This window comes from Cynocephalus volans, chromosome 3 (assembly GCF_027409185.1).
Source record: "Cynocephalus volans isolate mCynVol1 chromosome 3, mCynVol1.pri, whole genome shotgun sequence".
Taxonomy (NCBI): Eukaryota; Metazoa; Chordata; class Mammalia; order Dermoptera; family Cynocephalidae; genus Cynocephalus; species Cynocephalus volans.
In genome coordinates, this window is record NC_084462.1 from 15,512,374 (window position 1) to 15,527,885 (window position 15,512).

At 50.3% G+C, this 15,512-nt stretch overlaps 1 protein-coding gene across 3 annotated transcripts in view; it reads right to left on the minus strand.

Moving 5' to 3' along the window:
* Positions 1 to 15,512, minus strand: part of PDGFA (platelet derived growth factor subunit A) — a 59,225-nt gene that overhangs the window by 17,443 nt on the left and 26,270 nt on the right. Inside the window, exon 6 of one of the 3 annotated variants that reach the window (XM_063089819.1) lies at positions 2,222 to 2,303. The exons of 1 other annotated variant lie outside the window; for it this stretch is intronic. In XM_063089819.1, coding sequence (XP_062945889.1) covers positions 2,275 to 2,303 — 29 coding nt within the window. In that variant the 3' untranslated portion in view covers positions 2,222 to 2,274. Of the gene's footprint in view, positions 1 to 2,221; positions 2,348 to 15,512 lie in introns of those variants that run through there. One more of the 3 variants, XM_063089820.1, reaches the window with a different exon arrangement.

The following is a 15,512-nucleotide window of genomic DNA, read 5'->3' on the forward strand; positions in this document are numbered from 1 at the left end:
AGATTTCCCAGAAGTGTGACTCGTCCCTGGTGGCATCACATAGTTCTGCTGCATCTCCAGCCTTCCCACCAGTCATTCCTTTTTTCACAACACCAGCCTCATCTACTTCCGTGGTTTGCAACCAAAAGCCCCAACTGATACAACCAGGTCAACGATGTGATACTGGACCCTTAACTCTTCCAGAAGCTTCAGGATAAAATGCTCTGGCCCTTGCTTTGCTGAGGTTTCTCAGTGAGGTTAGAAAGGATGCGGCTCTGTTGGGTCACCTGAGATCCAGTAGAAGAGTCAAGATGCACAGGAATTTGCATGCCCTCGGTAAGGAAAACATGGCATCCATGTGCTGTGACAAAGTAGCAAAACCGGAACTGTGTTTCTCAGAAGCCCCGTCCTGGTGTAGTCTTGCATCAGGGTTGGCCACAGGAGAACATGGCTTGGGCTTGGGAGAAGGAGCCACCACGTCGTCATCTGGTAACCAGTGTGGGCCTCACCTGGTGATCTGCTGGTCACTTGGGTGGTGTGGGAGAGGAACCAGCTCCACCAACTCCTGCCAGACCTCACCCTTCGGCTCTTCCAAGTCCTGGCTCAACGCATGTGTGCTCCACAGTGAAGGGCCATGGCTCGTCCTGCAGGTGGCCCCTCACTTAGATGGGAGGTAGCAAGAGAGAGATGGGGTGGTTACAGAGTGTTCTAGAGAGTTCCAGCATGACTCTGATCTCCCCCACTTCACAATTTTTGTGGCCCCAAAAATTCATACGTCAAAGTCCTAAGCCCCAGTATCTAGAATTTAACCTTATTTGGAGACAGGACCTTTGTAGATGGAATCAAGGTAAGACAAGATCACTGGAGTGGGCCCTAACCCAATATGACTGGTGTCCTCATAAAAAGGAGAAATTTGGACACAGAGACACACATAGAGAGAAGATCATGCAAAGAGACACAGGGAGACACAGCCATCTACAAGCCAAGGGCCAGGAACAGATCTTCCCTCCCAACGCTCAGTAGGAACCAGCCCTGATGACACCTTGATCCCAGACTTCCAGCCTCCAGAACTGCGAGAGAACTGGTTTCTGTGGTTTAAGTCTCCCAGTCTGTGATGTTGTAACAACAGGCCTAGGAGACTGACATAACATCCATGTTCCATCTTAACCTTCTCAGCCCTTGGCCCAGCCGGACGCAGAGGCAGCGTATCCATCCCAGAGCCTGGGTCACCTGTCCCGCACAGTTTGTTAGGAATTTCAGGTCTTCCTAACAAACCCGCCACCTTCATTGATCGGCAGGCGTCTGTCTTCCCTTGGAACCCCAATGATACGGATACAAGAGCTTTCACGACTTGCAGTCCAAGCACTCAGAGGGCGACGGGAAGCACCTTAAGCCTCTCCATGGTTCTTTTAGAAGAGTAACACCAACAGCCACTGCGGGTTTGTAAGAAAACCAGGAACAAGTGGAGCTGTTTCCCTGGAATCTGGTCTGCGCCGCCACCTGCGTGTTTCTGCAGCTTCCTCCCCCGGGGGCTCTGTCTCAGGTGCCCCACCGGCCACTCCAGGTGCCAGGGGAGGCTCTTTGTCCCCGGCCCCCTGCCACAGCCACTGTCAAGCCTTTGTCATGATTGGGGGGAGGGAGACTAAAGCACCATAGTGTTGTTGATTTTATCACATTACAACACAAAATTTATTCAGCCATTTCTCCCGACCCCAAAATATCCGAGGAATAGAGCAAGTAGAGAGATGAATTATTCATATCTTTGGAATCCTTTCTACCAAACATGCGCAAAAATAAATTGGGTTTCCTCCTAAAATGAGGCTGTTTCACCTGAGGGGCTGTGAGCTGAGAAATGAGGCTTTACAGGCAGAAACCACAGGTTCCTTTCGGTGGCCCAAGACGTTCAAGTGAAAGGCAGCTCCGTGGACGGGCTGGCGTCCCACACTGAGACCACAGGAGGTGATGCCGTCACATCTTGTATGCTGGGAAGAGAGTGGCCCAGGGACCAGTAGACATGGCTCAGTCTGGGAGTGAGGACTGGACACTCCCTAGGCCTGGACCTGCTGTGTGGCCCGAGCAATTCATTCACTGTCCTCCCTGCCTGACTTCTCTCTTCTGTGACATGGGTTTGCTGAAACAGATGATGACTTACGTGCTCCTAAGGGCCCAGCATCGACCTCTGTGGCTCTAAATCAGAACGTGCCATGTGGTTTTCCCTACATTCTTCTGGAGATGAAGGTCTGGATCTCTCACGCACAAATCTCACCCCAGGCGGGAAGTCTTTGCCTCCTCTGGTCAGGCTGGCCTTCCCGCTGGACACCACCCTGCAGGGTCACGGAAGGCCCAGGTTATCCAAGAGCTTTTACAACTGAGGGAAGGAAAGAAGGAAGGAAGGGGGGAGGGAGGATTTGGTAGTGTCAGTATTTTTTATTGCAGTCATTCTGATAGCTGTGCAGTGGTGTCTCATTGTGGTCTTTGTTTGCATCTCCCTAATGGCAGAATATCTTTTCATGTACTTAGCTGCCATCCATAGATCTTCTTTGATGAAATGTTAAATGATATTTGGACACCTACTCTGTGCAAGGCTCTGTACTAGGCTCTGAAAGTCTACCACAAAGCCAAATAAGACATCCTTCCTTTCCTCAGGGAGTTCGCGGTCTCATGGGAAAGGCACATGCAAAGAAGCATGACGCTATTTAGTAAATAGAGCGACAGAGCTTTGGTCGGGGCTGGGGTGGGCATTTTCTTCCTTATGACCCTGTGTTACGAGAGACCTAGCAAAGTTCCTGAAGTTCTACAAGCCCTGAATTCCTCATTTGTTGACTGAAGATGGTAACAGCACCTACCCTGAGTCAATTGCTTAGTCCACAGAACCAGGGACATAGTGGGTGCTGCAGAATGTTAGCTTGTCCTTGTCACTATCACTGTTTCCATCACATCACTGAAGGGTCATGGAAGGCTTCCCAGAGCCAGAGCTGGAGCTGAACCTCAGTGATGAGTCAACATTTGCCAGCTCTGGAGGTGAGGACCCCCAAAGAGGATGCCCCTCCCAGCCACGATTCCCACGCAGCCCGGCATGGAGATGGCAACACCGGGGACCAATTTCCAAAGATTTCAAGTTTGCTTTGTTTTCCAGAAAGCCAGCATAGGGGCCAAGTAGGCTCTAAGAGGGCAGGTTCTCCGGAGGCCAAGAAGACTGCTGGGAGGTGAAGCATGGCCGGGACAGGGAAGGCCCCCTGGACTTCCCATCCTAGAAGACCATGACCCCATCTGAGAGCAGCCTTGAAATCAGTGAGTCAGGAACCAAGTTTGGGGTTCAGCCCAGGATGTCTTGTTGGCCTCAGTGGGGAGGGAACCACCTAGAAGGCTCTCTGCCTCCCTGACTCTTCTGGGGGGTTTTAATCACCAGCTGTTTGTCCAGCACCTTCAAATGCTCAGATGGAAGGGGCTGCTAGGGGTCAGGCCACAGTGGGGAGATCTGCTTTCAACTCCTGGAGGATGAGGCCACAGGATGTGGGTCTCCCTGTGCTAAGGCCTGGAGATAAGGATGGGGCATGGGGAACAGGTAACCAGTCAGGGCAGCCAGAGTGCGCAGATAAAGAAATTTCCTCCCGCAAACCTAGGAAACAACATTTTGGGGTGCGATCAACCGGGTAATTAAAAGAAGAGCCTGAGGGAGGTCCCAGCGCTGGTCCCATGCCTGACGTGTGCTTTTCCAAGGAAAGGCTGCCTGGTCCTGAGGCAGGAATTAGGCCAGGCCTGGACAACCTGGGGAGCTGAGACACGGGGACTGTCCAGGCCCATGCGGGGCCCAGCACGAACCACTGGGAACACAGGCCGAGAAGCAGGATGGGGCAGTGATGGGGGATAAGGGGCCTCAGGTGCCCCAGGCAAGAGCTGCACTCTCAACTAGGACAGGGAGAGCATTGTGAGGCCCATAGGGCTACTGACCACAAGGCTGTCCCTTCCTTACACATCTGCTGGCAGTGACAGGGCTCTGGAACTGCTGGCCTCCCAGGAGCCCCAAATCGAAGTCCTGGCCCACCCCATCCCCTCATGGCCCTGAACCAGCTCCTCACCCCAGACTGAGCCCTTCTCTGCTCAGACACCTGGCTCCAGGCCAAACCCCAGACACATGGGCGGGCCCAGAGCCTTCTCCCAGCCAGGTGTCGATCCCCTACCCCAAGGTCACTGTTTTAAGCTGGACAAAGAGGACCAGGCCGGCCCCAGCTGGAGGGCAGGAAGGAGCCCTGGTCAGAACCACAGGATAGGGACATCCAGCTGCCAGTGTTCCAGGGACCCTGAGAAGAAAACAGCCCCTCTCCAAAGAATCTTCCTATCCTCAGGCCACTGAAGGCAGCCATGGCTTCCCACAGTGGGAGGCCCCACCACAGATTTCATGTGAACCCAGCAGGTGGGGCAGGCTGGGGACAGGTCCTGTGAGCTGCAGGAGCTGGCCCATCTCCAAGCGAAGCCTCTCATACCCTGGACCAGGCCAGGCAGGAGCTCGCGACACCAGCCCCGCCTCCAGCACGGAGCAGAACAGCCTGACGTGGGGCCGGCACCTGATCCTGCTAATTAATTGCTTCAAACAGGCTCTGAAGAGCAGCCCAGGCCAGGAACGTCTGGCCTCCAGACAGTGGCGTCTCCTCGGGAGACTGACTTTGTCTAACTTTTTTTTTTAATGTTTGGAAACTGAAGGCTAACCTCTCCTAATCTCTCTATCTCCTCTTTCTGTTCATACTCAGCTCATTAGCAGCGCTTGATAAGGGGAGTGGGGGCAGAGAAGAGGGGCCTGGGCGGTGGGCGGCCCTCCCTCTCCCCCTCCCCGCCCTGCTGGGCCAGTCCTGCGTCTGTGCTAGCGGCAGAAGCTTGCTGCACTGCAAGAACACTGCCCACGGCTGCTCCTTCTGCCCAGTGCACTGCCCCGCGCTGCACCCCCCGATCCTCCTTGGGTCTTAGTTCAACAGCACTGACCCCACCAGACTGCCCCTCAATAGGCCCTCCCCGTCCCCCAGAAAGGCAGGTACCTTAGGGGTTAAAACCGAGACTGGCCCTAGTTCATTTTCTGACTCCTCCACTTACCAGCTTTGGGGCAAGTTCCTTACTGAACCTGTGCCTTGATTTCCCCATCTGTAAAGCAGAGATTTTTCGTAGTACCTACCCCATGGGGGCATCCAACAGCATCACTAGCCACTGCTGTCATTTTCCTTCAAGCACTTAACTTCAGTCTACAATTATGTGTTCTTTTGAGTAATTATGTGATTAATGCCCGACTTTCCCCCTCAGTGGTTACCTCCTTGAAGGCAAGGACTCAATGGTGACTAGCAAAGTGACAAGCCACTGATAGATGCTCAAAAAACTTATGATGGATGGATGGATGGATGGATGGATGGATGGATGGATGGATGGATGGATGAAGGTTCATGGGACCAGAGGGCAGCTCCACTCTGATGTCCAACTAAGGTCCCTGCAAGGGGCACCCAGCCTGTGTCTGACAAGAGGAACTATCTCTCTGCCAGAACTGACCACTGTTTGTCCCCTCACTGTGGAATTCAGGGAAGCTGCGCCACAGCTATGCCTAGAGGGATTTCCAGCCTTGAATTCCTAAAGGCTGCCAGAGAGCGTGTCCTGTGTTTTCCTGGAACAGCAGACCTCCTCCATGCCCCATGCCCATTTCTCAGGAGAGGTAGATGAAGCACAATGTATGCTTTGGCAGGTGGCTGGGAAAGCCAGACTCTAAGGTGTGCAGGGGCCCTGACCAGGATTGACACAGGATACTTGCTCAGGGGCCTCGGGGGCAGCCTGGGGTCATGTTTGGTCAGGAGGAAGGGGTTAAGTGCTGACTGCTCTTTAAAAGCCAGACAAGATCAATGCAAGACTTCCTCCCTCAGACCCTCAACCTTGGTGGGCTTTGTTCCCCCCACACACAAGGTTCCTCCTTCTGTCCCCTCACCCTTCACATCCTTAATCCCCCCTCCCTAGACTGCAGAGAGAGGCCTGTTCATGCCAGAGTCACTCTTAGCTGTTTTGTGAAAAATCCATTTATTGTCTTCATTGGTTGGGAAGTTATAATCTCGAGGCTGCAGCTTCCTAAGGCGTTGCCATGGAGATGAATTTTCTGTCATAAATAAAAGTATTCTGGGGTCAGGAGATCTCAAGCATAACTAGGACAGATTTTGAGGGGGAAAATGCCAGAATTTTTGAAACACATGAGATGATGATTTGGGCTGCTTTTTTCCGGAGGGTGTTTTTCAGGCTGGGATGGATTTGGCACAGGAGCCCAGCCTGCCCTACTCTATCTCCCCACCCCCACCCCCAGGCCAGCACACAGCTCTCCTGAACCTCCCCTCGTCCACCTGCCCAGGGCCAGAGCCCCAGGGGAGCCCAGGGTGAGGTCTGGGGGAACTCCCAAGATGGGTTGTCTCCCAAGGGTCCCACAGGCCAAGTGGAGAACCTGTGCTTTTGCTGTGTGTCCTCAGATAAGTCCCTTTCTGTGTCTGACCACAGACCATGCCTGGGAACCAAGGCCTGGGCTTGCTCACCCTGGGATTCTTGGAACATTCCTCACACGCCTCCCCTACAGGGCCAAGAGTGGCTCAAGTATTTCCCTTTGAGCATGAAGCAGGGCAAGGAGACACTCCAGCCACTTCCCAGTCCCCATGCCCACAGAAGCTCGCTTCCCACCCGCCCGGTGGAAGTTAGCTTTAGGGATTTCCTTTCGTTGAGGGTCACCAGAGGTCAGCGTTTAAGAAGGTGGGGCGAGGGAGCAGAGCTCTGAGGGAAGGTATACAGGGCCAAGGGGCCCTTGGACACTACCCAGACCGACAGCAGCAGCCAAGAGTTGGTTGCCAACCCCACCCCCCACCCCCCACACACCAGGCATTAGGTAAACAGAGCCCTCTGCCCTGCAGGGCCCAACGTCATCCTTGCACAAAAGACCCAGGTCCTGGGGAGTCCTAGGACCCCCCAAGATCCCAAGACTGGGATGCTGCACCCTGGGACCTCCTCCTGGCCCTGAGGCTCTGTCTGGGAGGACTCGGTCTTCCCAAGGCAGCTCCAGCCCCAGGCACCAATGTGCTACAAGAAAATAAATGGGGAGGTGGGGAGGGAGAGAAAAAAAGGAAGGGGGGAAGGAGTGTAGGTGGGCTGCTCTGTGTCTGATCCCTTTGGCATTTGGACCCAAGACTGTAGTCCACATTCCCATTTCCCCTGGATGGGCACCTCCCTCCCGTTCCCCACCTAGGAGGGTCCACTCCACTGTGAGAATGCCCGGCTGAGCAGCCATTGGGAAGATCCTGCAGAAAGCCCTCCTTCACCTGCAAACACTCTGTACAGCATGGCCCTCGATTATTGGTCAACACAGAGCCCTTGCCCAGGGTCACAGGCCAGCAAACAGGGGCAGATCCTGGCTGGGCACTACTGTCCAGCCTCCTCCAGACTTGCTTCAGCCCAGGGTTCTTTGCCTCCTGATAACTGTGACACTTTATCTGCTCAAACCCCTTGCTGAGGAACAAAATCAGCACAGGGCAGGCCATGACTCACGAGGCGTGTGGAGCTGTTGGGACGCACACCACCGTGGCTGTCTGTGGGGCTGCTCCCCCGCAGGAGGGAGATGTGGCCACAGAGCCAGAGGCCAGGCTGGAACCATCCTCAGGGCCGGCTCATACGCCATCTCACCCTCGTGTTTTGTCTCCATGAGCCTGTATAGCCCACGCCTGCCACCCTAAGAGGCGTCAGGGGTGCATGTCAGGGCAGGGTGGGGCAGGGACTTCGCTACAGGGGTGGGGGGTGGAAGGGAGGCTGTATGGCATGATGTGACAAAGGCCTTTGAAAGTGTGGCTCCATATCTAGACTGTCCAGAGAGCAGGGGCAACAGGGCACAGAAGGACACTGTCAGATGGTGGTGTCCTCTCACCCAATGGGTTCCAGGGAGACCTACAGAAGTCATGGTTTTGAAGAATATTTAATAACCTGGGAAAATGTTCTTTTCATGAGTAGGAAAAAAATAGAACTGTATATTCCAATGTTATCTAGATTGAAAAATGGATATAGATACAGATATCAGTAAGTCTCCTTCAGTGAATTTTGAGATTCCTGATTTGGAATCACTGAAGCACACCTCCTGTGTATCTGTGAGTTTGTGGCTCATTGTATGAGTCTGCATGTGTGTCTGTGTAACTGCCCATGTGCTTCTAAGTGTGTCTGTGTGCATCTATAACTGTGTGCTTGTGTGTGTCTGTATGTGATGTTCTGTGTGTCTTTGTGTCTGTGTGTTTTTCTTTGTGTGTCTATGGTTATGACTGTTTGTGTCTCTCTGAATATTACCCTAATCCAAAACCAAAGACATCACAAGAAAAGAGAACTACAGACCAACATCCATCATGAACACAGACACAAAAATCCTTAACAAACTATTACCAAATAGAGTTAATAATATACAAATAGTAATACATAAGGACTGAGGGGGGGGTTATCTCAAGAATGCAAGGTTAATTTAACATCTGAAAGAACAATCAACATAATTCACGATATTAATAGAATAATATAGGGGGAAAATCACGATAATTTTAATAGATGCAGAAATTATACAATGAATTTCAACAGACCTAGAGAACACATATGACAAAATTCAATATTCTTTCATGATTAAAAGAAAAAACTCTCAGCAAACTAATAATAGAAGCATACTTCCTCAACTTGATTAAAGACATTTACAAAAAAACCCTGCAGCTAACATCATACTCAGTGCTGAAAGGCCCGATGCATTCTACCTGAGAACAGAAACAAGGCAAGGATATCCTTTATATTGTCATTTCTATTTGTACTGAAGATTCTAGCCAGTACAATAAGGCAGGAAAAAGAAAAGAAAAAGATATACAGAATGGAAAGGAAGAAATAAAATTGTTCTTATTTCCAGATAACACGATCATGTACATAGAAAACTTGAAAGAATCTCCAAAAAAAATCTATTAGAACCAGTAAGTTAACTTAGCACAGTTGCAGGATACAAGGACAATATACAAAAATAAATTGAAATAGAACTAGGCAAAAGATCAACAAGGAAACAGAAGATCAAAACAACTTGTCCTAACAGACATCCACAGAACACTCCACTCAACCACAGAAGAACACGTTTTCAGGTGACATGGAATATTCTCCGGGAAAGACCATATGTTAGGCCATGAAACAAGTCTTAATAAATTCAAAGGAATTAAAGTCATACAAAGTACATTCTCTGACTATAATGGAATTAAATTAGACATCACTAATAGATGGAAATTTTAAAAATTCACCAATATGTGGAAATTAAACAACACACTCCTAAATGATCAATGAGTTAAAGAATAAATCTCAAGGAAAACTAAAAAAAAACTTTGAGGCAAATAAAAACACACATACCAAAATTTGTGGGATGTAGCTAAGGCAGTGCTTAGAGGCAAATTTATAGCTGTAATCTCCTATACAGTAATTTTTTTAAATGAAAGAAATTTCTCAAATCAATAACTTAACCTTCCATCTCAAGAAACTTGAAAACAAAGAGCAAAAATAAACCCAAAATAAGCAGAATAATGAAATAATAAAGATTAGAGGGGAAATAAGTAAAATAGAGAACAGAAAAACAACAGAGGATATTAACAAAATCAAAAGTTGGTTCTTGAAAAGATCAGCAAAACTGACAAACCTTTGGCAACACTGACCAAGAAAAAAATAGAGAAGTATCAAATTACTAAAATCAGCATGAAAAGAGGAAACATTACTACCAACCTTACAGGAATAAAATAATTATAAATAAATATTGTGAATGACTTTGTGCCAAGAAATTAGACGACCTAGATGAAATTAATAAATTCCTAGAAACACACAAACTGACTCAAGAAGAAACGGCTCCAAGAAAAATGAAGACCTATAACCAGCAAAGAGATTAAATTTCTAATCAAAAAATGTCTCACAAAGGGCGGTGCAGGGCTGAGGGCCTCAGCCATGCCCCCCAATGTCTGCATCCAGCCCAGAGACGACCATTGAACTACCACCAGAGGCACCCCAGGCTCCTGAGTGAGGACAGTGGGGGGCCAAGGGTCTCAGCCACAACCCCCAGAAGTCTGCATCCAGCCCAGCCATGACTGAGATGCCACTGGAAGCCCCCGGGGTTCCCCTGCCAGAATGAGGGGGTGCCACAGGTCTCAACCATGCCCCCCTCCTTCTTCTTCCTCCCACCCTATCCCCCTCCCCTTTCTCCTTTCTCCCTCCCCTTAACTGCTCCACAACATCTTAGAATGTAAAATAATAATAATAAGCAAATAAATAACACACACACACACACACACACACACACACACACACATGAAAAAAGAATTCTCATAAAGAAAAGTCCAGGACCAAATGACTTCAGTAAATTCTACCAAATATTTAAAAAGGAATTAACAACAAAGCTTCACAAACTCTTCCAAAAAAATAGAAGAGGGAGGAACTCATTCTATGAGGGCAGTAGTACCCGACACTGAAGCCAAAGGCATCACAAGAAAAGAAAACTACAGACCATTATTTCTCATGCATAGACACAAAAAGTTTCAATAAAGTATTAGCAAACCAAATCCAACAACAAATAAAAATAATGATTGTATCCCATGACCAAGTGGGATGCACCCCAGGAATGCAAAGGTAGTTATAAAAAAAAAATCAATGTAATACACCATATTAATAGAATAAAGATAAAAACCACAGGATCATCTCAACTGCTGCAGAAAAAGCATTTGACAAAAATCCAATACACTTTCATGATGAAAAAATAAATAAATAAAATAAAAACACTCCACAAACAAGGACTAGAAGGGAACTTCCATAACGTGATAAAAAGCATCTACATAAAACCCACAGCTGGCAGCATCTTTAATGGTGAAGACTTAAAATTCTGCCCCTAAGATCAGGAGCAATACAAGGACATTTGCTCTATGTAACTGGAGGTTTTAGCCAGAGCAATTAAACAAGAAAAATAAAAGCATACAGATTAGAAACAAAGAAGTAAAACTACTCCTTTTTGCAGATGATTTGATCCTGGGTATAGGAAATCCTAAAGAATCCAAACTTACACACACACGAAAAATTAGAACTAATAAACAAGTTCAGCACAGATGTAAGATACAACATCAACATATGAAAATCAATTATATTTTTATCAATATACACTAGCAGTGAACAACCCAAAAATGAAATTAAGAAAACAATTCCATTTACAATAGCATCTGAAGGAACAAAACATGAATAAATTTAACAAAAGAAGTATAAGACTTGGTACACTGAAAACAAACTACCATTGTAACCTTTAACAAATGGAAAGATATCCTGTGTTTATGGATTGGAAGACTTAATATTAAGATGGCTGTTTTAGTCCGTTTTGTGTTGCTATGACAAAATTACCTGAGACTGGGTAATTTACAAAGAAGAGAGGTTTATTTGGCTTATGATTCTGGGACAGCTGCATCTGGTGTGGGCCTCAGGCTGCTTCTACTCATGGCCAAAAGTGGCAGGCAGCCGGTGGGTACAAGCAGATCACATGGCGAGAGGAAGCAAGAAAGAGGAAGCAAGAGAGAGAGAGAAGGTTCCAGGGTCTTTTCAAGCAACGAGCTCTTGTGGGAACTAATAAAGCTTGAACTCACTCATTAATCCATTTGTGAGGGATCTGCCCCCATGACTCAATCAGTTTCCAAGACTGCCACATTGGAGATCAAATTTCCACATGAGTTTTGGAGGGGACAACACATCCAAACTCCATCAATGGCAAATGGATCCCCCCAAATGGATCTACAGGTTCAGCACAATCCCTATTAAAATCCCAGCACATTTTTTGCAGAAATTGACAAGCTGATCCTAAAATTCAAATGGAAATACAATGCACCCAAAATAGCCAAAGTAATCTTCACAAAGAAAAATAAAACTGGAGTACTCACACTTCAAACTTAGTATAAACTTCAGTAATGAAGACACAAGGTGTAAGAACAGACATATGGATCAATGGAATAGAATTGATAGTCCATAAATAAAAGCATACATTTATTGTTGATTGACTTTTGTCAAGAGTGTCAAGACAATTCTAGGGGAAGAACAGTTTTTTCAACAAATAGAGCTGAGACAATTGGATCTCCATGTGCAAAAGAACAAAGGTGGACCCCTGCCTCACACCATATACAAAAATTAACTCAAAATGGATCAAAGATATAAATATAAGAGCTAAAACTATAAAACTCTTAGAAGAAAACACGGTCATAAATCTTCATTAGTGCATCTTGCATACAAAATTCTGGGCAACCCTGGTCTAACCCAACAGTTCAGCCACCTTACAGATGAGAAAACTAGAGGGTTGAGGTCCTGTCCAAGGTCACTGACCCGTCAGCAGCAGAGATGACCTTCAACCCACACTCCTTCCCCTTGTATTCCAGGTTGACCGAATGAGCCATCTTGGTATGATGGATGGATGGATGGATGGATGGATGGATGAACAAATAAACAAACTTTTTGAGACTGGTCAGCCACCAGCCACAGCCCTCCCTACTGTCCAGAATGCAGGGTTTGGCTTTTCCATCCATCAGCCCTGGAGTTGGGCGGGTTGGATGCTGCTGTGTAGATGATTCCTGGCTGCTGGCTCCTGGGAGAAGGGGTGTCAGAACGGGGGCCCATGGGAGCCAGGGAACAAGGCAGAGGGCCTGGACCAGTAGAGGATGGGGAAAGTAATTCTGAGGTCAGGCAGGGTTCACTGGTGTCGGTGGTACTGAGTGATGAGTCTCTGGCTTGACAAAGCAGGAGAAGCCTCCTGCTCCGGGCAGCAACCGGCTCTCTGGATCACAAGTCCTGGCAAGTCCATAGCAGCCTCTTTCTCTTTGGAAAAGTGGCTGTCGGGAAAGGCACAGAGCCTCAACAGCCTGACCCCTTCCTGGGGATCCAGCAAGACCTCAGAGCCCCAAGAGAGGATGCTGGGGCTGTGAGTGGGGGTACCTACCCTCCCCCTGCAGGTGCCACAGCCTCTGGGGACCTTCAGGGACTGAGCCAGAAGGAGGAAGCTGTGTGGCTGAGGGGCTCCTAAACAGAAAGGTCAGGGGCCCAGCATTGTTCCCAGCCAGGCCTCACCCGCAGGAAGGTGTATGCAAGCTAGTCCCAACCCCTCAGAGCACGAAGAGAAGCTGGCCATCCCTGCCCCTGCCCACAGTCCCATACCAACCTCCTCGCTGCCACAGGACACACCCATAACTGCAAGAGACCAGTGCATCTCAGAGGTGCAGCAGAAAGAGCTGGAATGGGGCTCTCAGCTCAGTCTCTGCCCTCCAGTGGGCTCCCAACACTCTCCCCAAGGGGCACCACAGACTGTCACTTGACAGCCAGCCCTAGCAGTGGGGACAAGGGCAGACCAGATCTGCGAGGCAGGCCCCAGGGCTCTTACCTCGTGATGATCAGGATGTCATGCAGTCTGGGAGATGGTCTCAAGGGCAAAGTCCCCCATGTGTGGGTGATCTATGGCCAGGGGGCCAGGTCTCTGTCAGCAGCTGTTCCCCACTTCAGGCTGGAACCTGCAGTAGGCTACCCCCACCCCCGCCCCACCCCAGCACTGCCCAGGAGGAACATGGAGGGAGGACAGCTTGTTTCTGTGTGTCTGTCCATCCTGCACACTGGATGACAGAGTGCCGTCAGGCAGCCCAGTGCTTAGTGAAGCCCCACTCCCAGGCCATGGGCCGCCTGGCTTCAGCTCACAGGGGTCACTTCCGCCACCGTGGTGGGGGCAGGGACCTGGGGCCACAGGCACTTTGGGGACAGATGCCGGTGCGTGGCAGGGCAGCCCTTTGGGTCAGTCCTCCAGGGAACACTGCCCACTAATCGCCCGGCCAGGGGCCAGATAATGAATACTACACATTTTTTGGCGACTCAAAAGCCTGGTTGGAAACAGTCACTGTTTTATTCTGCAGAAACCACACACTTTTCATCTTAGTGCCTGCAGGGAGTGGGGGTAGACTCCAGCAGTGGCAGTGGGGCGGGGGAACCGTAGGGCGGCAGGCCAGCCAGCTCCTGCACACTGCTGTCACCTCCGAGGCAAGGCTGGGCCATGCCTCCCACCCCAAGGAGAATCAGCGCATACTGAGAGCAAGGTCCCCAGGGCCCCCAGGAGCAGGAGGACCCTGCTCACACGAGCTCCTGGGTTCTGAGCAAACAGCCTACTGCCACCTTAGCCACCAGGCCTCCCTCAGTGCCCACTTGGGGCCAAGGTCTTTTCTGGGTGACACTGGGCAACCCAAGTAAGACATAGACTCTAGCCCTGTCCAGGAGTGTCCCAAGGCTGTTGGGGAACAGACAGGGACCCAGGAAGTCACAGCAGCACAGTCAGGCCTGAAGGAGGTGTGGGCAGGCAAGATGGCCCAGGAAGTACAGGGATACTCAGCCCTGGGGAGAGGGCACCAGGGAAGCTTCCAGAACCTCCTGTCTAGAGGCCACCCAGTCTGGCCCCTCCCTTTGTCTCAGTTCCTTGTAGAGCTGTGCTTCGGGGAAGGCCCCGCAATGAGCAAATGATGCTCTGTCTTTCCCATCAGGGAAGCCACATGGCGTGCACAGTAGGAACAGGTGTGAGTGTCAGACAGTCCTGGGCTCCAACCTCAGCCCACCCTCGTGCTCTGTGACCCTCACCGAGCCTCCCCCTTACTCCTCCCTCATGATTGGGGGACCCTAATAACGCCTTCTGGAGCTTCTGCACTGGGCCACTCCCCTTCCATACACCAAGGCCAACCAGGAGAGCCGTCCAGCCCAAAGTCACAGGGTGAGGTCACCCGTGGCCACACAGCCAGGCAGAGCCCATGGAGCCGAGTTCTCACACTCTTCTCCCCAGCTGCACTCGGGCGATGAGCACCTGTGTCTCCCAAACCAGCAAATCCCCAACTCCTCGGTCTGAATTAGGGTCAGGCCAGGCCTACCCAGGGCCCAAAGGCCCAGCTCACTCCACAGCAGTCACCAAGTGATCTCAGAGGCCTGGGGGTGGTGGGGCAGCTCCCAACAGGCTGCCATTTGTGGCTGCAAAGGGCCTGCAGACGTCCTCCTATAAATAGCCCTCCACAGCCGCGGGTTCAGGGCACCCACTCTGTTTTCCAGGCCGCGGCCCCACCAGACAGTGCCTGCCCATTGGGCCCAGCTCCGCCCACCCCGGCCGCCCACCTGCCAGGGACATAACCAGCACAGCTGGGGGTCATAAGGCAGGCGGATAGGGGAAGCAGGTGAGGTGGGGAACGGTTCCCAAGCCAGGCAGAGCCCGAATCCCCTCAAGGTTTTCAGCTTCACTCTAAGAGCCCCAAGATGCAGCAGTGGGATTCTAAGAGGGGCGGGGAGGATGGGAAGACATTGCATTTGGGAAGAAAACTCTCTGGCAGCTCTTTGGAAAACAGGTGGGGGCTGCAGATAGCACACAGGTGGAGGGACTAGAAAGTCGTCCAGGTGAAAGATGGCTGTGACGACGGCGTGGAGAGACTCACACAGGGCCCAGCGTGGTGGCTGCACAGCCATGC